Here is a 24,916-nt window from a genome sequence, read left to right as displayed (position 1 = left end):
CTGTTAAAAACATAAAATAGAACATATTTTTTGTGTGGAATGGCCTCTAGGTATGTGCTGATTCTGCAAAATATATGTTGGATTTGTGATTAGGCACACGGTTGTGCTATATTTTTCCAAACACAGACACAAGAGCTTCATAAAGTATTGCACACCCTGCAGCAAAGCTGGTTACATCTTATTATGATTTGTTTTTTAAAAAGACTGAACAATGTCAGTGATTACTAAACTATCTTCCCATGCAAAAAGTCTGTTTTTGATCCTCTTTAGACTCTGACCAGTCATGGAAGGACCTTCTTAATTCAATTTTTTTTTTACTTTTCATGCCCATCACACATGTGACGTGCGACAACCTTAGACCTTGCCTACTACTTAAATTAACTTGTTTACAATTTTCGACTGCTCGGGACTTTAAGGGCCAGATGTACGACCCTTTCATTTAGCACCTCACAATGTGTGACACATTGCGAGGCGTTAAATGAAATGTAAAACAGTTTCCGCCTGATTCATCAATCTTTTTTGCGCTCGCAAAGGGCCAGAATCTGAGAATCTGGCCCTTTGCAAGTGCAAATTTTGCATTTGGGATTCATCATCCCAAATGCAAAAATCGCTATTTAGAGACTCGCAAATTTGCGAGGAATAGCATTTAAGGAATCTCTATTAGAGATTCCTTAAATGCTATTCTTGAAACATTTTAAAATTGCGAATTCGCAAATTCCGGCCGCTATTTACCGGGAGGTCAAACCTCGTGGTAAATAGCGAAAACTTAGAAAAATGCTTTTAAAAGCATTTTTCTAAGTTGCATGTTACACACACACATGTCCTTTGGACATGTGTGTGTGTGACATCTGTGTAATTTAACATTTCAGGGGTGTTACAGGGTGTCCTTTGGACACCCCTGCACCCTTGAAATCGCAATCTCATTTGCGATTAGCTAATTGCTAATTGCAAATAAGGAATGACTCCCCATGCATTCCAATGGGCCTTTAGGCCCATAGGAATGAATGGGGAGTTATTCCTTATTTGCGATTAGCAATTAGCTAATCGCAAATAAGGAATCAGTAGGACTCGCAAAAAATATTGCGAATCCTACATGAATCCCGTTTTGCGAGTCTGAAATAGCGATTCCTTATGATTCGCTATTTCAGACTCGCAAAACCTCCCCTTGATGAATCAGGCTGTTTGTTTACACTGTTTTGCGACTCCCAATGGGGTAGAAAATTGCGAGGCTCATTAATAGTAATGAGCCTCTCGAAATTTGCGAGCCCATTGTGAATGCCAGTCCTCCCATTGATAGTGGCCTGCTGTGCTCAGCAGACCACCATGTCTGTGGCTGCTTTTTAATAAAGCAGCTTTTTTTATGCAACCCGTTTTCCTTAAAGGAAAACAGTATGCATTAAAAAAAAAATAGAAACATTTTTGTTTAATTTTTAAGGGCAGGCAGTGGTCCCTGGGATCACAGCCTGCCCTTAAAAAATTATTTAGCATGCACTTGCAAAGGGAAAGGAGCCCCCTGGGGACCCCTTCCCATTTGCAAATGCAGTACCACCTACTTGAAGTAGATGGTAATTGCAAGTGTTTTGCAGCCGCAATTGCGGTCACAAAACATTAGTACATTGTTTTGAGACTTGGTATTTGGAATTTAGCGAGTCGCAAAAAAAATGGTGACTCGCTAAATAGGCTATGTACATGGCCCAATATGTTTTTGCATGCACAAACAGGTTTGCACATGCAAAAACGGGTCGTCCATCTGGCCGTAGGTTCTCTGTGGCAGCACATTCTCCAGTGGCCTTAGGACCAGGCTGCTGCTCTCACCTCTTGTAGTGTTCCATGTACTCAGCCAATGCCATGACTGGAAACATTACAACATATTTTGGATCCACCTTTTCTTTTAAAAAGCGCTGATTTCTTGTTTTACAATAGACCCCAGTGGTGATTAACAACATGCCTGATCTCTGGGAAAGGGAGTCGGCTGTGTGTGTGTGGGGGAGCTATAGGGAGTTGAGAGCTTCTGGCGTTGTGGTCGTTTTGTATCTATTCTGAACTGAACACAATTGCACTAGGTTTTACATCTCCACATATTGAGACAGTAAATTGAGTATGTTTTTTTTTTTTTAAGTTTTATATAGCGCAAACGAGACCCGAAGATATCAGGTATCAGAGCGCTTTACATAAGCACCAGTTTCGTTACACACGGACACATTCCTTTAAAAATCATGTTAGATCATTATTTCTCATATGGGAGTCCCTAAGTGCCATGTTCTGTGGGTGCATTCTACAAGTGTGCACCAGGTAAGGGAGGTTGATTTTTCTTTTCTGCAGTAAGTGAATGCATAACATAGGGCCTATTTCCACAAGTGTTGCCTTGCATCAGACTATCCCAAATTAAATACGGAGGAATGCAGGCAGAATGCCCTGCAGCTCAACAATGCCTTGACTTGGTCAGTGCAAGAAATGAGAAATTCTTGTTCGGTCCATTGCTGTAATTTTTTATTTTATTTGAAAGGTTTTATATAGCGCTGGTTAGACCCGGAGGTATCAGAGCACTTTACATGAGTATCAGACCATAGTTGCAGGTTACATTGTTATGAAGGTTACACAGTTGTTAGCATGGCAAAATAGTTACATGTAAGCTCGAGATAGACAATAAGGACATATACGTAAGGGAATAAAAAAAGAAGGAGAGAGATTCAGAGGAGGGGTAGGAGCAGGGGAATTAGACAGAGAACGAAGGAGGGAAAGAGGAGAGAAGGGTGAGAGGGACACAACCCAGTAGACGGGTCAAAGCTGCGTCCACAGTCCAGTAAGCTGTGATCCCAGGGGAAGAGGTATCATTTCCCCATCTCCGTTGCTAGAGGTTCCCTTTACGCAGTGGACTCTCTCAGAGGGTTCTCTGAGACTCCAAGGCCTACATACTGGATCCTTCCCCAAAAAGGGGAGAGGGAGTGCTTTAGCAAGGGGTGCCATACCATACCTCAACTGTGAGTGACTCCCTTAGCGCTGTGGACTCTCTCAGCAGGTTCGCTGAGACTCCAGAGTATAAATATTGGATCCTTCCCCAACAAGGGGAGAACGAGTGCTTAGTCAAAGGGAACGAAGGACAGGGGGCTAGGGGGTGAAGCAGGCAAGGGGAGGGATTCAGGGGAGAGGGGATAGGAGCAAAGGAAGTAGGCAAAGAAAAGAGTACTAAATGGGAATAAACAACAGCAGTTGTGGGAATAGACTGCGTTCTCTCTGTGGCCATGAGTTTGCCCCATCTCTAAGGTAAAAACCTAGCACAGGCCATTCCAGAAGCTTGTGTTTCCAGGTCCATCTCTCTCGTGTCTACCAAATTGACATCTTGTTGGATCAAGGGCATGCGCTTGGTCAGATCTGTCCGGAGCTGATCGATGGAGGTTTTCATGTCTTGATTTAGCTCAGTGCGTTGTTCAGCCTTAAAATCACGCAATGAGGATAATAAGTCATCTTTGGTGAGGGCCATGACGCTCGTATACTCCCCTTGGTCAAGTGCCTGTCGTTTGAGGGGTGGAAGAAGCTGGTGACCATGGGTGGAGGTGGTGTCTTCTTTGGCGACATACGTGTGGGCTCCTCTGCGCCCTGCGTGCTGTGTGTGGTGGCAGCAGTGACGAAGTGCAGGAATGTCTATATATATCTTAGTGGGCACCTTCAGTGTAGGCTGGCGATATTGAGGTTGTAGGTCCTTCATGTCCTGTTCGGCAGCATGGTGCTGCAGGGAGCGAATGGGGAATCCCCCCTGCGGTGAGCTTCAGGTATGCAGAGCCGCATCAAAGGGTTCGTATAGCCCAGGGGGGTATCAGCATGTATAGGTGTAAGGGGATGAAATTGTTTTTCCTTAATGGAAATTGCTTTAAGATTATTCCAGTGCCAAGTTGCTGACAGTGCATGAAAAGTTTCAGAGCATGCGAGCCTATGTCGACTGCCTACATCCTAGAATGGCAGCGGGCCCTTCAGGCAGGCACTGCACACAGACCTCCCTTCTAATATGCAACACATTCTTAAAATCATCTACACTTATTGACCCTCTTCATCCTCAGTTATTCTAACTACCTTATGCTAAAAGCGATGCTCCTGTTTTGTCCTCTACATGATTCTTCTATGAGGACAGCTAAGTGCAAGCCAGTTAGTTACTCATTTTACACCTTTAGAAATAGGGTACGGGCCACACAAAGTGATGTTATTTTCCCAGAACAGAAAGCAAATGTGTCATAACATGAGACTTCCGTTGTACATAACAATTTCTAATGATGTTGAATTTGGTTGAATTCAGACCCTGAGAATGGTTAACTGTGTCTGCAATAAGGAGCCTCTAACAGGGAAGGCCACACCTAAAGACTTCTGGGATTATGGGTGCAATGTGAAACACACCATTTTAGAATAACTGCTGTCCTCTCATTTATTTGAATACACAAGGGTGTACCCCTTTCACATACATATTTACATGTTACATAGGATGACCACCGCCTTTCAGATAATGAAAGATAGTTTCCAGTCCTGGATTTTTTTGGTGACAACCCAAAGCATTTTGGGTATTCTAGTCTTGTTTTCTTCCACTGGTCTAATTTGGCCATAACACCTGAAATCAGTGATTTATAGGGGAAAAGTTGAGGACTAGAGACAGTGTCAGTAATGATTAACAATATAAGTATCCCCTCAATACCAGAACTAGATTCGTAGTACCACAACAACAGGAGAAACTAGGGGGCATATTATCAAGCGGGAAACTGCCGCTAAAGAGGTGATAATGGGCTTGATAATATACCCTTGGGAATTCCCATAGAAGTCCATGTTCACCCCAGAACATGGGCTTCTATGAGAATTCACAAGGGCATATTATCAAGCCCATTATCGTTACTTTAGCAGCAATTTCCTGCCGCTCAAGCGACGATAATTTTAACGGCGTTTCTTGATAATATGCCGCTAGATTTTTGATTGAGGGGTGTGAAACCCCTCTCAAACAACAACCACAATCCTGTCAGCGAGAACCACTAATTTAACCTATCCTAAACGCTATGGTAGCTTGGTACAAAAGCAGCCAGGGTTAAATTAATGGCACTGTGCTAGGTATTTATGCAGCACATGAACAATAAATAAAGTGACAACACAATAGATATCCCACACCAATTTTGAAAAATAGAGTAGCATTTAATAAATACAAAGAGATCCAAATGACAAAAATCCAATCAGTAAAACCAAAGATATACAATTTTAAAAGTTTAATTACAAAATTGCACCAAAAAGACAGAAAGCGCTGTCCATGTGTATCTGGCCCCACTAAACTGGGACAAATTCACAAATTCAGGCCAACTGCAATGGAGTGCAGACAGGACACAGGGACCAGGTTAGTCCCACTGAATAAGATACCTTCTCAAAGTCGGACTCACGGAGTTCAAAGCATCAGTATTTCGGAGGAAGAGCTCAACTGATGTCAGCCAATGGTCCAGAACTTGGGGAGGAAACTCTTGTGGTTCAGGAACTCACTCCTGCAGATGCTAGAAGGGCTCATGGAGGTCTAGTGCATGTCCAGGTAGGTCCAGTTGCAGCAGGTAAGGTGGGCAGTTGCAGGGAGGCCTCTGGAGCTTGTTGTGTCCCTGTGTCTCGAAACAGGTCAGCCAACTGACCTAATGTTATCCTATAGTAGAAGTAGGCCTCATTGTAGTGAAAAACTCATTTCGGAGTTATTCACTATCAGGACACGTAAGACTTAAAAGTACATGTCCAACTTTTAAAATCAAGGCTCTCTGCACTATGGGCTGTTTATGGCCTGCTCGATGCTAGCTTATACGCATTAAATAGAAAGATTTAGGCCAGCCAAAGGTTTATTTTGCCATGTTGAATATGCAGTGTACAACTGCACACAAGCTGCATTTCAGGCCTGAGACATATTTTAAAAGCCTAATCAAGTGGGTTACACAACAGGTGCTTAGGCCCACTAGTGCCATTTAATTTACAGGCCTTGGGTACATGTAGTACCACTTTACTAGGAACTTAAAGGCACATTAAATGTGCCAATGGGGTGTACGGCAATTTTAGAGGATCAGTGATACATTGCACAGAGTCCTAAAAACCAACAAAAACATGTTTAGAAAACAAGAGGGGTGAAGACAAGAAGTTTGGGGGTGACCATGCGTAGATGGCCGCATCCAACAAGAAACATTAGTGACTAGTTCCAAAAAACCTTTCAATTATTGCATCCCATGCGAACAATTTACAATGACCCAAGTAAGACTCATCAAAATTTACACTGGGGATGCCATTCCAGATGCTTGAGTCAAACACTACAAAGCATAGCAATGTGCCCACTACATACGTGTCTTCCACAAAGTCAGAACCTTTGCACATAGAATACATGTCGGTGAGTATGACAAGGTTGAGAGGTAATTTTAGGGAGACCACCAATGTATCAACAGACTTTCCCCACTCTCTGTAAGATAATTATGTTTCTACAGGTATTTAAACTATAACTACACACAAAAGGATCTAACATTATTCACATATATCACTCATGGCTGCATGCACACACGAGAGAGAGGATCCCAAATTATTATTTATTTTATAGGACTCCCTTTGGACTGTCTATAGATGGCTAAATAATAAATCATTTATGAGCATTGATTTATAAAGTTTGTCTGTGTGAAGTTACAGGAACCATTGCATACCCTTGACTCGATGAATGTGCGTGAGGTGTTTTGTGCACTGAGTGAGCATAGACACATGTTGTCTGATAAGTATGAAGAGTGGAGTAGATGATTCTCATGGCTTTTAATCACGTGACACAGGCATACTAATAAATCAGTATTGTAATAATAAAACTGGTATTTGTAAAGCGCAAAAAATTACCCCTAAGGGTGTCAAGGCACTGGGGGCTGTTCAGAAGATTAAGCCAGCTATTGCCCAGAGTCACATGGTGTTAAGCTAACCTTATGCTGGCAATTGAACCATGAACCCCCTTGTTCCGGAGTGATCCGCCCTGGCCGCTACGCCACACCGGTCAACCCCCCTCAAGCCTTTCTAGTATTCGGTTGTGGTGCAACAGTGCTACACTTGCTGCAAGAATAAAGTAGCAACAGTATTTAAGACTGAGGCTGGGCTAGGAAGTATGGCAAATAAAAGGCTGGTGGAAGCTGTATTTGTATGCTCCATGGGTTAATATCTCATTACTAGATATTAATATATTATTATATATTAAAAATTACTTGTAGAGCGCGCGTTCACCGTTTGGTTTCTTGGCGCTTGGCCCAGGATAGGCTGGAGCTTTGTTAATCTGTCATGCACTTGATTTAAACGTAGGCGTGGGTGAATAACCCAGTCTTAAGAAGCTTTCTGAATTTCATGAGGTCCGTACATGCTCTGATGTTAAGTGGAAGAGAATTCCAAAAGCCAGGTGCCAACTCTGCAAATCTACAGCCACCTTGTCGCTTCAGTTCATAAGTGGGTGTGGTTAGCAGATGGAGAAACCCACGATGGAGCAAGACACACTGTGAAGATAAAGGTTTTATCACCTGTGTGGTGAATACCACACAGACTTGTGCATAGACATAAGGTATGGTGCATTGACATATGTGGCAGGTTAGCACACATTAGGTTTATTTGATCTATGTACTGAGGTTTGAAGAACCCAAGTCTTGTCTTCAGGCTTGGCAGGAGGGGCTCAGACTAAAACGTGTATACTTTTGATGGTACTGAAATTTCAAATTAATTCTGCAGGAGCCACAAGGAAACAGTTAATCTCTATGCAGAATCGTAGGCCAAATCCCTTAAAACTAAAACCTTGAAGCAGCCTATTAGGCCTCAGGGGAGCTTTATGAGATTAAGTGAGTGGACTATAAAAATGTACAATCAGCGCTGACTACTATTACCTCCTGCTCTGACGTCACTTGTAGGATTGTCCAAAGCCCAAGGATTGAGCCACGAAAAGCCCTTTCTCTTAACCGTGCCTGTTCAAGGTCCTGTGCACGAGCTCATGCTCATGCACGAGCTCATGCTCCACAGGTCAAGACTGTGGCGTCCACTGTGTTTCACTGCGAAGGCAACTGCGTCCAGGTACCCCTAGCTACCTTGGACAGATTTGCACATACGTATATAATAAATGAACCTTTCTAGTAATTTTTTTTTAACCAGTTGTCAATCCGGTTGGTGCAAAGTAAAGTTAATTCGCCTTCACTTTGAAGTAACCCTTGTCTTTTATGACTCAATTGTTATGAGAACTGCGTAAAGTGATTGCATCTGTCTTAGGAACGCCTCAGGCCACTTAGATGTAGCAGAGTTTTAAAAGGGGAGAAGTATTCAAGACCTTGGTACTTAGAGAGGCTGTGCTCACTCCCTCTTGTGAGCATCGCACGTAACAACGTCATGACGTATAAAGGTGACCTGAGAGCCACGGGGGTCAACCACTCCTCCCCGCTACATAGTTCAGGTCACTCTGAAGTGCAAAGTAACCCGTCGTTCTCACACATAGCTCTTCAAACTGTGGGGCGCGCCCCCCTGGGGGGGCGAAACATCCCTTCAGGGGGGGGGGGGGGGCGCGCACTTCACCCCACACTGTTGTTTCCAGGCGCGAGACGTGCCTCTCAGCCCAGGCTGCTGCAGCTGCTGGGGGCTCGCTCGGCTGAGAGTGTCAAGAGTCACAGGTCTTTAAAGGCCAGAGGCAAGACGATTTCGGAGGGGGTAGGGGGCTAATTCTCATGGAGATGCAGGGGCTCTAAGAAAGGGTGGAAAATAACAAAGCCTCATTAACACTTAAATGGTCTTTTAAAGACCTGTGAAGTACTCGGGTGCTCAGCTCCAAAACTGTCTGTGTCTGTGCCCAAGCTGTCTCAGCCCGGGCTGACACACACGACAGGTGGGGGTGGGGCGGGGGGAGGCATGCTGAAGCCTTTTGAGCCCATGGGCGTTGTGCGCCTGTTAAAAACCATGGGGCTTATTTACAAGCCCCTTGCGCCACTTTTGCGTCACTAATAACATAGAAACAGTGACGCAAAAGTGGCACAAGGGGCTTGTAAATCTGCCTCATGTGCATATTTACATACCTTTGTAAAATGATTAAAGAGGCTGTTTGTTTTCTGGTTCCAGTACCCCCTGTGCCCCTAATCTGCCTATTCCTTACATTTTACTTTTTACTGCCTTAATGTGAGAATGCATTTCATGAAACGGAATATAAAGTAGGGTTACCAAAATAAAAATGCCAGCCATGTGCTGTTTAAAGAGTCTTGAAAGGCCCTGTCTTGACACTAAACAGGGTTATAAATAAAATAGTATGTATTCTTTTGTAATGTGACGTTTCAAATCTTTGTTCCCTTTAATTATAAGTCATAGATCATTCAGGCAGCCTTAGAACACAATTAAAAATACTTTCTATGTATTTTTGCTGTTCCAAGTGTGCACCAATCAGTGCTGAAAATAGGCTTTAGGGGACTGCCTACTTTTGTACCTTCTGGGACATGAATATAATGAGCTGGCAACCCTAATCACAAGACTGGAACTTTATTGCAGGATGAACACAATATTTATTTCGCCCACCCTCGATCCCTGGACCTTGCCATAAAAGCAATAGTTTAACTTATATCTGAAACCCTATGCCAAGCCTCAATAACATGCTGAGTAACTTCAACTGTGTCTGGGAATGCACCCTGCATTCAGACAACTCACTCCTCATTCTCGCCCTTCACTTTCACACTCACCCTGCACTCACAGGGATCACAATGTACTCACACTGATCACTATGCACTGAACCCACCCTCTCACCCTGTACTCACAGTGACCACACTGCACTTATGCCACTCACCATGAACTTACACCGTTCTCCCTCTACTTACCCTGCGGTCACATGAGCACACCGCACACTCTGCACTCACAGTGATCACTCTGCACTCACAATACTCTTTCGCTGTTTACCCTGTACCTCACCCTGCAGTCACACGAGTTCACCCTGTACCTCACCCTGCAGTCACACGAGCACACTACTCACACTGCTCATGCGACACTTCACTCACCTGTCCCTCTCATGTGTGCGATCAGTGTTAGGGCCAGCCCTGGCTGGTAATCTTAGTCCCCCCCATCCGAAGTTCTGTCTAGTTGCGCCCCATGTTGCTTCCCACGTCGGAATACGTTTCACAAGGAATTTACAACGGTTACATCCTTCCTGAAAATTCCATTCTCTGGCAGGTAAAAGAGAAGAGCTTTTTGTATTATTTTTTTAAAGCCTCGCTCCTTTCCCCTTCATCCCTATACTAGTGGGAACATTGGATATTTCAAGGAGGAGTGGATTTGGCATTAATGCCATAGGTTCTGCCTTTGGTTCTGGGGACCCAGGTTTGAGTCATGGGTTCGGATCAACATTGTGTGATCCTGGGAAAATCACTTAATTTACCAGTGACTTACGAAAAATGAATTTGACCTTGATTAAAGTCGCTGGTGCTTGTTTAACATGTTCCAGTCCCTAGAGCTGAGTCCACAAGTCAAATATAACAAATAATGTGAAGTGTGCCTACCATCTGTCCTCGCTTCTTTCGTAGACCAACTGTAAATGTTTTCTTGTGCTGCTATTTCTGAAGCTTTGGAAGGCGTTCTTCTTTATAAGCCAACTATGCTAACAAATTGACTCTTGATGCTGCTGGAGAATAAAGATGTATATATCCTCTTGAACCACTTATATCACATGTGTATGATGTAAATGTCCCCTAGGCCTTCTTGGAAAACTGCCGCGGGCCTCCTACTGACTTGACAACACCTGGCCAGACTCCACATAATCATGGATTTTTCGATTGTGTCAGAAAGCATGTTTTGTGGAACTTCTTTTTCTGATACCTTATTTAGGGGCAAGGATGTGGCACAAAAGCCGGAGCTGATGACTGTAGAGCTGGGAAACCAGGTTCAATTCTTGATGTCTGCTCAACATCTAGTGATTCTGGGCAAATCACTTAATCTCCCTGTGCTTACAAAAAATGAATGTGTGCTTGTGTAATGTAAAAGATGCTCCTGTAAAGCTCTCCAATACAGTTAGGTCATGTTCGCCCTAAATGAAACTACAAAAAATATATTGAAAAATGTTGTGAGCACTCCTGTTTCCAGGCACTGCTCAAAAGGATGGCAGAAGCAAGAATCCATCCACATAGTGTCTCTTTGGAGAAAAACAAGCACTCCCACTCCTGTGTTTTGGGAGTGTTTTTGCTAATCTATCCTAAATTTTGTGTTTAATGTTAAAAATAAAGCAACAATGTAATTTGTTGTGCTATTTCTTTTCTTGGAGACTTTGCATTTTAACTTTAGAATAGGCACATGCACTACAAAAACTTCAGTTTACTAATCACTCTTACTTTATTTAATATTATTTCCCCTATACAACCTGGGCTCTGCAGGAGGGAATAGCCATCAATGACGCAGAGTACCAGCTTCCAGAACTTTTTTGTCAGGTGGTAGTGGCGGTGGGGGGGGGGGGGGGGGCTCGACCTGTAAAAAGGTTTAAATGGGGGGCTCAGCTGACTAAAGTTTGAAGACCTCCGTTCTCACATAATTCCCCATCGCTGCTGCGTGTGGCACTATAGACAGGCACATGTGTTAACGTTCACCCTCAAAACCCACAGTCCCAAATGTTCCCCAGTGTGCATGCTCACCTGAGGGGCTCGGTAAAGTCCCAGGAGCCGAGCCATTAAAATGGAGTTGGAGGACCCTGCGTCCCCCACGATGCCAGCGAGAGGTGGGTTTGCCCGGCACCTGAAGTTGGGAATTGGCTCCGGTTGTCCTGTAAGCATCCAGACGGTGCCCTGGAGGGCGCGCTGGAGCATCACACAGGAGTCATATATCCAATAGCCCAGGCTGACATTAGGCAAGAGTTCCGGGTTCTGGTTGATTTCCTCAATGGCGAAGGTCATTGCCCGGAGCCATTGGTAGTTCTGAGCACTGAACCTGAAAGACAACGGAAAAGGGAGTCAGTTAGATGTTCACACATGATCCGGAGCATTTTTGAATGCTACTTAAATGTATTAGTGGAATGCGAATGTTAGATGCGCACGTGCAGCTCTATGCACCACTTCCTCAATAAGAATTACCCTCTGGAAATTCTCCATGCACAGCCTTTAGTCCTTGGATTTCTCCAGGACTTCTGCAACGGGTAGATTTCCTGGGGTGCTGCTTGGACCGCTGTTGAATCATTCGGCAGTTAGGCATCTGTGCCAAACGCAGAACTTACTTTGCGGCCTCAGTTTCCCGATTGTTTTCATGGGTTTTTGCAAGGATCCTGAAGTGCAGCTACTAAAGTGCTAGGCCGTGTGTGTAACTCTGCCAGTCCATGTCAATCTGATTGCAGACCCTTGATGGACAGTACTTCATCCCTCAAATGTAAAGATGATTGCTGGCCCAGCACTTATATTTTTACAAATTAAGCACTGCGTGAATCACTTAAAAAACTGAAAACGATGAGCAAGAAGGGCAAACAAATTGCGTGCGTGAAGGAATTGATGAGATTTGTATAGTAAAACTAACTTCACAGACCCATTTTTATAACATTAGCGATGCGTTGCATGGTAGTCGCATTCTTCACTTAATAAAGGCTTTATCAAAAATATTGTTCTACCAGGAGGCACATTACTTTTCACCATATAAGACTCTACAAATAATCTCACACCAAATGTTTTCTGGTGTTTTGAAATAAAGGAGTTCAACAAAGAAAGATAATGAGCTGGACAACCATAATGTGAAGAAAGTGGAAAAGAACACCAAACACAGATGTACACAAGAAATACCATCTTTATTCAGAAATTTAAGTAAAGATGTTGTATTCACAACAGTGACTCAAGGGCGTTGTAGTGTGCGGATTTGCTCCTTTGCGATGGGTTGCGGACGATCATCATGCTTTTGAAATAGAATTTTACCTCTGCACAATGTTCATTCAGTGCCTTCTGCATTGGTTCAGTGCTGGTGGCAAATTAGTTTTGTGAAACGGACATTTCTATTTTGTGCTAGTTCCATGAAAATATTGCCTGATCAGCAAGCCAGCACTTAAAAGCGTATCCCTACAGGTAACCACCATTAGTGCTTCCAGGCCCATTACACAGATTTTGCTGTTTACTTACCATAATATTTTATGCTATATATGACTAGTATTTGTATAGAGCAGTATGTTTCACTGTTATGACCTAGCAGTGTTTTTTACATTTGGCCTAGAGAGAGGTTTAGCTGTCTGGTTAGCTCAAACAATTCCCCATAAAATACATGGCTATAAATCGAAATAGAACTAAAAAGACCTCTATATCAATACATCTATATGTCTATCTAAATATATCTATCAATATCTACTTTTCTCTCTCTCTCTCTCTCTATTCATAAACATAACATATAATTACTCACTTGCCAAGGTCAGGCCTTTTGGTTTTGCCAATGCTTGTTTAGATCTACAGTGGATGAGTGATTGTCAATCGGACCGCATTCAGATGTTCTCTTTTTAAAGCCAAACCGTTTTTGCACTGAATGGCCATAACTGGCTCTCTCATAAGTGAACTGTCCAAGTACAGGGTGAATGAGTAGTTATTCACAGTGCTGATAATGGGAGTTAGAGATCAAACAACATTTTTGCCCAATTGCTCCTTCAAAGTATTATGCGTCATTTAATACCACATATTTTCTGCTGCTAATTTGCAACCTTTCTTCCCAGAGTAACAGTGATATATGGGATTATCGCCCAGATTCATCATGCTCCTCTTTTGCGAGTCCTTAATAGCGATTATTAAGGAATCGCTATTAAAGACTCGCAAAACGGGATGCATGTAGAAATCGCAAAATTTATAGCGATTTCTACATCTTCCTTATTTGCGATTCGCTCATTGCTAATCGCAAATAAGGAATGACTCCCCATTCATTCCTATGGTCCAAATGCCCATAGGAATGAATGGGGAGTGAATCCTTATTTGCGATTAGCAATTAGCGAATCGCAAATAAGGAAGCGATTTCAAGGGTGCCAGGGTGTCCAAAGGACACCCTGTCGCACCCCTGAAATGGTAATTTACACTGGTGTTACGCACACACATGTCCTAAGGACATGTGTGTGTGTAACATCCAACTTAGAAAAATGTGCTAAAGTGCATTTTTCTAAGTTTTTGCTATTTACCACAAAGTCAGACTTCGCTGTAAATAGCGGCCAAAAATTGCGAATTCGCAATTCATAAATGGTTCATGAATTGCCTTTAAGGAATCTCAAATAGAGATTCCTTAAATGCAATTCTTCGCTATTTAGCGATTTCAGATTTTGCGAATATTGCATATGGGATGATGAATTCCAAATGCAATAAAAGCGCTCGCAAAGGGCCAGATTCGCAGAATCTGGCCCTTTGCGAGCAGATTTTACCTTCATGAATCTGGCTGAAAGTACCTGTGCTGAAGATTATGAAGATATTGCAGCTCAATGAGAAGTTCCATGACCATATGGGGGGAGCCAGATCAACGTCTAAGGCTCTCAGTATGATGGTGGTCTGTTGGACCACCGACCGCCATCATATCGGACAGGTGACCGTCCAGCAATGAGTTGGCGGTCCCACCCGGCCTATTACAATCATACCGCCGTGCATTCAGTTGGAAAGTGCCTTTTTCTACTGCAGCTTGTGCTGTGACCCAGGAACAGGGATCTCGGTACCTGTGAAAGGCGGCGATCTCCCCCCGACCTCTGCGGTCAGACTGGCTGCATCAAAATGTGAAGGTCGGAGGGATTCCCTGGATGTCGGGCAGACCGCCACTGACAGCCTGTCAGTGGCGGGCCACCCGACATTGATATGATATGATAACATATTTAGTGAGCTGCTCTTTCACATGCACAAGATAGAATGTTTCCAGACATGACCAATAAAAGTAAACTAAGTACTTTCTTGAACCCAAATTTAAAAAACAAACAAAAATACAACAGTATGAAGTTAACTGCTTTAAAACCCTTCTGCAAAAAGAGCATGAAATCAGAAGCTCAGCATATGTTTTTCAATAGGATATGCATCCAGGTTCTCCAATAAAATGCACATTTATGTTTGCAATTTAGCAAAACATCATGTCCAAATAAAATACTTGAATTAAATCATGAAAAGGAATATATCATATCTTACGCTTGACAGGTGATGGGGGCTGGTTTTTCCATGAAGGGGTCAGAAGACATTTCTTGGTAAATCCTGTCAGCATGGATGGGAAAAATGCCCCCAATAAGGACATCTCCAGTGCTGGTACTTCCGGTCACACTAGGCATGCAAAGCTGGCACATGGTTTCTGGAGGCAGTCCAACAAAAGCGGGCATCAGGCATGACACTATGATGCATAGAGGCACAGTCCGGGGCAGAAGTGTCCATCTGTCCATCACCAGAGTTGTCCTCAGGTTGGAGGTCTTCACCAGGCGAAAGAGATGGCGTGAGCCTTGTGGCAGTCCCTGAAAGCATGGAGCTGGCATGCCCTCCAGAAGACTGCAAAGTGTCTGTAGGTATCACTGCTTCATTTGGAGGTTATTTACAAATTGTCTTACTGTCTATCATTCCTTTAAGCATGAATTAGGCATAATATGGTCTCAGAGTCCATTTGCCACCATTCCATGGATAGATAGGTTTTTGCAGTGAAATCTGTCTAAAAAGAGGTGAAGAGTTTAGCACAAGGCACAGTTTACAATGTCTATCAAAGGGCATATAAACCACCTAATGGTGCTGTGGAGGTGTGTGTATTTGAGTGGTGGTGTGGCGGTAGTACAGAATTTGTGCTGTGGTGCTAATACACAATCTGTGACATAATGGTGTTGGTGGATAAGAGCAGTGTTGTGCATCATAGCTGGCCAGGTGCTATAGAAGCTCTCATGCTTCAGCCCTGTAAAGTTGTGTTGTCTTATATGTTGCTCCTGTTATAGACAGCTTGTGTTTATCTCAGCACTATTAGTACTATTGCCGCTTTAAATAATTCATATTCCTTTAGGAAGGAGTGGCATCATTATAGGGAAGGGTAATGCCATAATTAGTTGCAAAGTTAATTATCCCTCTCAGAGGTAATGCTCAGCCCTGAGACCTCAGTTTGACTTTACTGTCAGGCTTGAGCTCAGACTTACCCACTCATTCTCTCTACAACACTGCCAATAGTTTTCCTGGCATAGATTGTTTTCGAAAGTTGAATTTAGACAACATAATTTGTGTGATCTGGACATAAAGATTTTGAAATAAGAGATTTGCATAATCCCGATGAAGTAAAACACGCCAAGATGCATTTATTTGTTACTTAACCCCAAAACAGTTTTAAGCAATTCAAATTATTGTAAGAAATTGGGTTGCTGGTTAACTGTAGTATTAGCCCTGGTCAAGCAACAGCCACAATCCCTTGCAGGGTGAACTCCAAAAAGTAATTACATTAACCTGTGCTTAACCATGATTAGTTTGCCACAAAAAGCAGTTAGTCTTCACTTAGACTCAATGTGTAAAGTATTTGCGCTCACACAAACAGTAATAGAGTGAAAAGAAAACACAAGCAAAATCCCACCCACTTTAGGAAAATAGAATATAATGTAACACAATATTTGGCATAACAAATGATGAAAATCCAATTAGTATGAATTTAAATGTTTTTTTGTGAAAATAGCAGCAAAAAGCAAACATTACCAACTCAGGTCATCTGATCGCTCTGGGCTGGGTCAGAGTCAAACTTTCAGGCTGACCACGATGGAGTGCAGGTCGGACACAGTCACTAGGTTACACCCTCTGAAATTTACCTTCTCAAAGTCCATTCCAAAAGTCCCACTCTTGTTGGAGGGTGCCAAGAGGAATAGGGAGAGCATTGTGGGAGGCTGGCGATGTAGCACAAGCAGCAGGCCAGGAATGCAGACTGCGTTGCTAGAGCACTTCATTGGTGGTCTTTAGGAGTGGTTCATGCTGCAGTGTGACGAGTTGGGCTGACAGAGTTTTGTGTTGAATTGTGGTGCAAGTGGCAAGGTCTCAGTGCAAACGGGCCCCACCACATCAAGGTTCTAGGGCCTGAGAGGCCCCACTTGGGGATCAGTAACCCACTTCAGGTGGGACAAGGTGCTGGTGAAGGATGTTAGGGAGCATTTTTGTGCCTGAGGCTCAGATTAGGAGACCAGAAGACTATCCCTTGGAGTCACTCTGGTAGACCTGGGTTCAAGATGAAGATGCAAGTCCATTTCTCCTGCCCCGCGCAAGATGGCAACAGGGTACAAAGGCAAAAATACAGCCTTTCAGTAGCAGGTCAGCAGTCCAGCAGAGTGGCAGTCCTTTCGGCAGCACAGCAGCCCTTCTTCCTGTTAGAGTATTCACAGGTCTAGAAAGGTACTGAAGAGTTGGTGTCTGAGGTCTTCTATTATACCCTGGCGCCCTGGCCCTGGTAGGTGGGAGAAATTTCTAGACAGTGTTTTTGAACTAGATGGAATTTCCTGCCTCCCTTGCCCTGGCTCCAAGTTGACTGTAGTGAAAATGCAGGGTCATTAGGCCATTTGTGTGAAGCCAGAACACAAGCTATTTAGTTGTAAGCGGGCTTGTGCTCAACTTCCCCCCTCCATCTTGCCAGTAGATGGCCCTTTCAGGAACGCCAAATATCTCCATTGTGTGACTGATGGAGAGGAATTCACAAAGGCTGTCAGTTACAGCCAGTCATGTGACCAAGGGCAGGCTATAGACACAAAAGGGGTAAGGGGAGAAAAATGCCAACTTTCTAAAAGTGGTGTTTTAAAATTGTGATTGAAAATGAGACTTTCAAATTAAAAACACAGCTACGAGCTCCCAATTGGAATTTACTGATTATTAAATGTAAAAAGGTATCCCCAATTTTATCTTATGGGAGGGGTAATCCTCACAGTAATGAAAAATTGATGTAGGAGTTTTTCACTACCAGAACATGTAAAACTTAAAAGTGCACGTCCATTCTTTTAACTACACTGTACTGTGTCCTATGGGCTGCCTAGGGCCTGCCATAGATGTGACTTATATGTAATAAAAGAGTTTAGGGATTGGCAAGGGGGTATAAATGCTAATTCGACATGACAGATTTAAACTGCATTTAGGCTGCAGTGGCATGCCTAGGCAATGCTTTAAGGTGCTTCTTGAGTGGGGCACAATAAGTGCTGCAGGCCCACCAGTAGCATTTAATTTACAGGCCCTGGGTTTATGGTATACCACTCTACAAAGGACATATAGGTAAATTAAATATGTCTAGTGGGTATAAGTCAGTTTGACTATGTTTTATGGAGAGAGCACAAACACTTTAGCACTGGAGTCCTCAGTCCGACAAAAACAAATTCAGGAAAAATTGAGAGAAAAAGGCAAAAATGGTTTGGGAAAGACCACCCTAAGGCAGACCGGTCTTACAATTTTATATTGAAACTAATAAGCAAACAAATTAAATCCATTATAATAACTACACATAATGTAAACATCTAAGTTGCAGTAAATACAAAAAATCTATGATAAATACAAGTTTGGAAAGAAACTAGAGCAATGATGAAAATCTAGTACTTAAATTGTGCAGGGTTATGCTGGTGGACCCCACAGGCTCTAGTTATAGGGCATCTGGTCTTTTCTGAGCCCTCTCATGGGTCGCGGTTGGCTGGCTCATTGGATAATTGCATTGGCATGCCCGGTTGCCTGTACTTTGTAGCACAGCCTGGGAGCAGGTCACACCATGTGAACCATGAACAGTAGTCCTACAGGAACACTCAAAATGACCTCCAGTCCTCACCTCAGATGGCCTCCTATTGGTTTTCAGCCCTTAGGTGGCTCAGGCAGGGTGATACTGGCAGTAAATATATAGCTTGCCACCCTGTGGCACCGCACCTGGGAGCAGGTGTAGACCATAAAGTGTACTCTTGATATCATCAGGCTTAAACTGAATCCCAGGGCCAGCCAAGAATTGTTAGCCGTATCCTCCCGTACACTGCTGCCTGCTAGCAATAACCCTGCTGCCTCTTTTGCAGCATGCTGAAAGCCTGCCAATGCCGGCCTTCCTCGCCATTGTGAGTCCCAACCGCAGCTGAGGTGAGTTGCTTGTATGTAGTAGTTAATAAGGCCTGCTTTGCACAATACCTACACCTCTTATAACTAGCTAACCAAGCCCAGCAGTCAAGACAGATGGCCGTGGTGTAAGAGGTACTTAAGAAAACGCATCATAGTGTGGGTTTTGACAAATCTCTCAGCAACCTGTAGCTGCTGCAATGCATCACATAACTTCAGCTAAACAGACCTGAGGTGTGGGTGCCTAGGTTCGATATCTTCTCAAAAGAGAAATGCACTTAATTTTGTCTTGAAGTCCATCTTCCATTTCTACTGTCAGAAACCATTGGCTTTGAGTCCATGAGTGATAGAGTATAAGGTGAAAAGCATGGTCAGTTAGTTAGTGTGCAAGGGTCAGACTATCTGTATTTGAGTTCATATCTGTTGGAAGTTGATCTTGTGTGTTTGGGGAGTTGTGTGTATGTAGCAGTTCAAGTGGTTTTGGATAGAAGGTTCATTGAGAGTCAGAATGGAAAGCTGAATGCATGATAAGTGTCGTAATAGAACTCTCTGTGCAAGAGGCTGAATATTTGTGTTTGCGTTTTGTCTGGTATTAGAAATGCCCCAACAGAAACCTATGAATCAGAAAAAAATGATGTTGTAGATCAACAATAGTATCATTTGCAAAACACCATGGAGAGGTCATATATCTTCTGGTGTGGGAGGTCAGGTATAGTGGGGCGGAGAAAGGAGATTTTAGCTTGTGGCTGAGGAGAGGAGGCATATTCTATATGAGCAAGAAGCGAAATCGAAATACATTAGTATTATAGGAATAAAAGGATGCTGGTATGTATGAAATCACAGAGAGTGGAGTGGAAGGTAAATAAAAGGGAACAAAAGGACAGAGGAACATTGAAACAGAATGGGAGACAGAATAGGAGAAAGAAACAAAATGGGAAGAGAGATATGGTCACCATGAGAAAATAATGGAAATAGACAGAGATATAAGCCAGTGGAAGAGGAGAATGTAAGGAGACATTGAAGAAGAGGGAAGGAATATTAGAGACAAACAAAACAAAGAGATAATGAAATTAAGAAATAAAAGAGAGAGAGGAGTGTGAAAGAGACATACATGGTGATAGAATGCACACCAACACAGAGAAGAGTAATATAATTGACAGCGAGAGATCAAGAAAGAGAGACATTTTACTATTATTATTATTATTATTATTATTAATATTATTATTATGGTATTTATGAAGTGCACCCTCATCCCCAAAGGGATATCGAGGTGCTGGACCTCATACTTGCCCAGTTCCAACCAAGTCGTTAGAGCTGAGAAATCAACTTTTCCACATTCTCTGAAAGACTAAAAAATCCAGAGTCCGGCATAGATTGCAGGAAAGGTAATTCCAGATGGCAGCAGCAATGTGTAAGAGAGCTACCACCTTTTCTGGATTTCTTGTTTCATCTACAGAGTATCAGAGCCTAATTAGCAGATGCAGAGATCCCATGTTGGCTTATAAATATAAACTCTTTCCCATAGGATTACTGGACCCTTATCCTAAAGTTCTCAGTGAGCATGGCAAACTAGCTTAAAATTACTCTCTTATGAACTGGAAGCCTGTGGAGATAATTGCGAAAGGCCAAATCGGTACTCCCCTGCTAGGCCTGTTACAAATCAGTCTTGCCACTGTATTCTGAATAGGCGGAAGACTCATTACTAAATAGGCTGCCATACCCACATATAACGTGTTCCTGTAGTCTAACCTACTCATGATCAAGGCTTGAATAATTTTCCTTCACCACATCACTGGGATCTACTGAAATAATCTATAAAGAGTGCGTAGTCCTCCAGAAGAGCTCCTGCACACTGCACTTACTTGTTCCAGCAATAAAAGAGAATCATCAATTAAGAAACATGTTGGAAGGTGGTTTATTAGTAGGAGTAAGTAGATATCTACCGCTGGTAATGCAGCCACAATCACAATATAAGGTCCAGTCAACGTCTCAATAAACTATACCCTTACTCAACCCTTGGTAGCTGGATACAAGCAGGCAGGCTCAACTTAGGAGACGGGTGTGTAAAGCATTTAAAAACACCAATACGTTAAAAAGGGAAGACACAACACACAATGAAATTCCAACACCAATTCATAAGAATAGTAAATATTTTTATGATTAAAATGACACCAAAATGACAAAATTCCAATGTCGGGAACCGGACATACACATTTTGAAAGAATAAACACTTTCTATTGCCTAAAAGCCAAAAGCGCCACTTTGGGACATCTAGTGATGCTTGACCTGGACAAAGTCAAAGTTTGAGGCTGACGCCATGGAGTACGGGTCAGACACACTTAGCTGTATGGCGGGGTAAGTCTCTATCTTCTGACTTAATTACTTTTTTGTGCTTTTTCTTTAGTCGTTGAGTGAGACTCCTTGAGATTCCGGTTTTCGAGTCAACAACAGCGGCTTAACTCACTGCAATACCTCAATCAACTCCTAGATGTTTTGTTGATGAGGAAAAGCTCTGGAGTTTCAGCGGGACGAATCTCAATCTCAGGACGGGTCACGGTTCAGCGTCACCAGATTTACTCTTCTTGATGGGTTGGTCACCTTGTGGAGTTTTTTACCAAAAATTCTCCAATCTTATCCAAACTTCTGGATCTTCTTCCAGAAAGTCCCTTTGGGTTTCCAAAGAGTCCACACTACCAATCCAAGGTTCCAGAAGCTACCTGGGATGTTGGGAATACATTATCCCACAATAAACCTGGCCAAATCTTTTAAAATCCAGATGATGGTTGTCAGCTGGTTTTTTCTTGCGGATGGAGCTCTAAAATTATCAAGGCTACTGATTTGCCCTGATCCACTAACCCCAATAAGATAGACTTGGTACTGATTTTAACTCTAAACCCTGTTTGAGAAGGGTCCAGCAAGTTGTTACTCTCCAAATGTTGAGTTAGTTGGATGTTAGCTAGTCTTTCCAACACCTTTGCCATGTAGGGTAGCAATGAACTAGGGCAATAGTTAGACATAGCTGCCAACGGCGCAATCAAAGCCTGCATCCAGGCTGCAGGGAACTCAGCCTCCGTCAAATATTTTTTCATAAAGGATGTTTACGAACAGACCATATAAACATGAAAAGTGAACACATGAGAGGAGAAAGGAGAGACTGTGTTACGGAAATAGCACTTGAGAAGGGTTTGGGAAAAGAAAAAGGAAAAGAAGTGAAAGGCATGATATAAAAATAACCTGCAAGAGGCACCCAGAGACTGTATAACGTTATCTGCCTCAGGAAGAATGATAGACACCAAAAGATCAATTTACGCACTCATATTTTTAGAAAGAAGCACTATCAGGCCCCAAAAAAGCAATGGACTTAACCCCTTCGCTGCGGGGGTTATTCCCCCGCTGTGCTGGGGAGGAGGGGTGCGCACAGCGCCTGCATGCTCATGACGAGCTGAGCTCGTCATTAGCTACAGTGCTCCTGTGCTCATGACGAGCTCAGCTCATCACAGGTGCATTGGTTCCGTGGAACGTTCAGCACAGCGGGGGAATTCTCCCCGCACCTGAGCGTTCCACGGGCCATGACGAGCTGAGCTCGTCATGAGCACCGGAGCTCCGAGGCTCATGAAGAGCTCAGCTCGTCATGAGCATGGAAGGAGTTAAGATACCTGGCACAAACCAACTCAGCTTTGTCTGTGGTCCTAGTTTCTAAACCTCAATGAATCGTGGCAATCCTGCAGATGTTTTGTTTAGGATTTTGGTGTCCCACTTGAAATACAGTTTGAGTTGCATGTATTTTGGTCTAATTATTACCTGGTTTGTGTATAATTCAATCAACTGCATAGCACTTAAGCCGACTTTGGACTGAATACCTCTAGGACAGGGTATGTAAGGGAGAAATGTTTTTAGTGAAAGTGAATCATTATCTGCATTTCATTGTGCTAGGTCCAAGACTTGATGTTTACACCTTCCTTGGAAATTGCCAATCTTACAACTTGAAATATTTTGTGTTTTATTCATATTTGAATGAATTGGGGTGTTTGGCCCTTATCTACAACCACCTCGGGCCTTAGACACTTGTATACACAAAAAACACCAGGTGGTTGAGCGATTTAAACACATCTTTTCTTATGCATGAGATAAATTTTACTCAATAATCATGACCACATAGCCCCCTTGTTCAGATACATTGATGATGTTTGGTGCCTTTGGAGAAGCACGGAAGAACAACTGGATATGTTTCACAACTGGCTAAATAACAGAAATCAAGATATCCAATTTAGTATGTCCAAAAGCAAATCATCGCTCACTTTTCTGGAAGTTCAAGTTTGATCAAGCAATGACATACTGTATACAACCTCATACCACAAGCTAACGAACAAAAACAAATCCCTCCACTACAAAAGTTTTCATCCGAGAAATGTAGAATTGTATGATAAAAGAAGACTTTTTCATGCATGCAGAAGTGTAGCAATAAAAAACTCAAGCAAAGAGGATACCCACGACAACTTCTAAAGAACTCAACGAAAAGAACCTGGTTCACCCCCGTGAGACATTGTTTGTTAAAAAACAAAAGGAACCTAGTTCAAAACTAGTATGCAAGACAGTTCAAGAGGATCATATGTAACAATGGGCACTTAATAAAAACTCTGAATGCAGCCTAGAATTGCCAATGTTTGCAATGAGGAAGTGTCCAAGTGTGCGATTCCAAATAGTTTGCGCAAGTCTAACTAAGGCAAAAAAGCAGAGCGATTTACTTGCAGAACGGAATTTGAAGCAAATTCAAGGCCACTACAAACGTGGTACATGCAGTATCTGCAAACAGATGCTGGAAGGAAGTTCCTTCTCAAATGGAGGGATCACGTGGACCCATGAGGAATTCTCAAACTGCAAAACAAAAAGCGTGGTTTAGGCTATATTTTCCCCATGCCAAAAGATCTACATTGGCCGATTGGACGCCGATTACAGAAGTACCGACGGAGAGAGCGGTGCTTCCCCCCTTTTGTCCCTGAGCCGTGGCCAGGTGGGGTGAGGTCTGTACATCTTCCTAGCTGGAAACTTCTCCTGACTTGGAAAGGTGAAGAAAATGATGCGGAATCCTAGTGGATTCAGGTGATCTCTGTATCAGTTTTACTAAATATGGTTTTGGGCACAGTTCTTGTTACTTTATCACTTAGTTTGCAGTGGCTATCAGTATACATGGTCCTGATGAAAGCAATGACATAATGTGTCGCTAATTGCTGAAACATGTTGACCTCACAGTACATCTAGACAATCCCAAAATTTTGTGGTTGTCACTGACTACTTTTTAACATTGGTAGAGTGGGTAGCACCAGAATAAAATTAATTTCCAGTACCCCCTCATCCAATTTTAAACACACACTTTTTCCTATTTTTTCACACTTTATTTATTTCTTGCACTGCAATATCAGTCCCCCCCTTAAACACTGTAACATCCTCTTAAGTAAGAAGCGAGACCACAGTAGTTCTGTCTGACCGGGTGAGAGCCATTTCTCGATCTAGGCACTCCCCATGAAAGACGAGTGGCACCTTCAATGGTGGTCTTTAAGGAAACCAAAATGATGAAGGGCGGTTTCGTGTGGTGACTGATGGGCATCCTTACCTGACCACTGTGTGGGTTGGGTGTAGGGGTGACCTTAGAATAAACACTAGGAGTGGGGTTTTAGTTCTTTGTTAGTTTATATTCGACGTTCACCTCTTCCTTTTTCGACCCTCTGATATTTTTTGTAGTTTATTGTATGTATGGGGCATATTGTAGCTTGGTCTTTAAAATCCCTCTTGACCCTAATAAAGTTATTGTTGTAGTTTAATCAACAAGTAAGACAGCACATCATCCAGCATAAATCATACATCAAAACAAAAATTCAAACAGCACCAATGGTCAACATTTCAATTAAATGGGACACACAGAGAAATATTTCAGCTGGGCT

The 24,916-nt window shown here is 42.9% G+C and overlaps 1 protein-coding gene across 1 annotated transcript in view; it reads right to left on the bottom strand.

Moving 5' to 3' along the window:
- Positions 1-24,916, bottom strand: part of LOC147678539 (extracellular calcium-sensing receptor-like) — a 62,585-nt gene that overhangs the window by 14,578 nt on the left and 23,091 nt on the right. Inside the window, exon 2 of the mRNA XM_086945682.1 lies at positions 11,631-11,922. Coding sequence (XP_086801808.1) covers positions 11,631-11,922 — 292 coding nt within the window. The remainder of the gene's footprint in view (positions 1-11,630; positions 11,923-24,916) is intronic.

This window comes from Lissotriton vulgaris, chromosome 12 (assembly GCF_964263255.1).
Source record: "Lissotriton vulgaris chromosome 12, aLisVul1.2, whole genome shotgun sequence".
Lineage (NCBI taxonomy): Eukaryota > Metazoa > Chordata > Amphibia > Caudata > Salamandridae > Lissotriton > Lissotriton vulgaris.
Note: the sequence above shows the minus strand (reverse complement) of the source record. Positions and strands in the feature narration are given on the sequence as shown.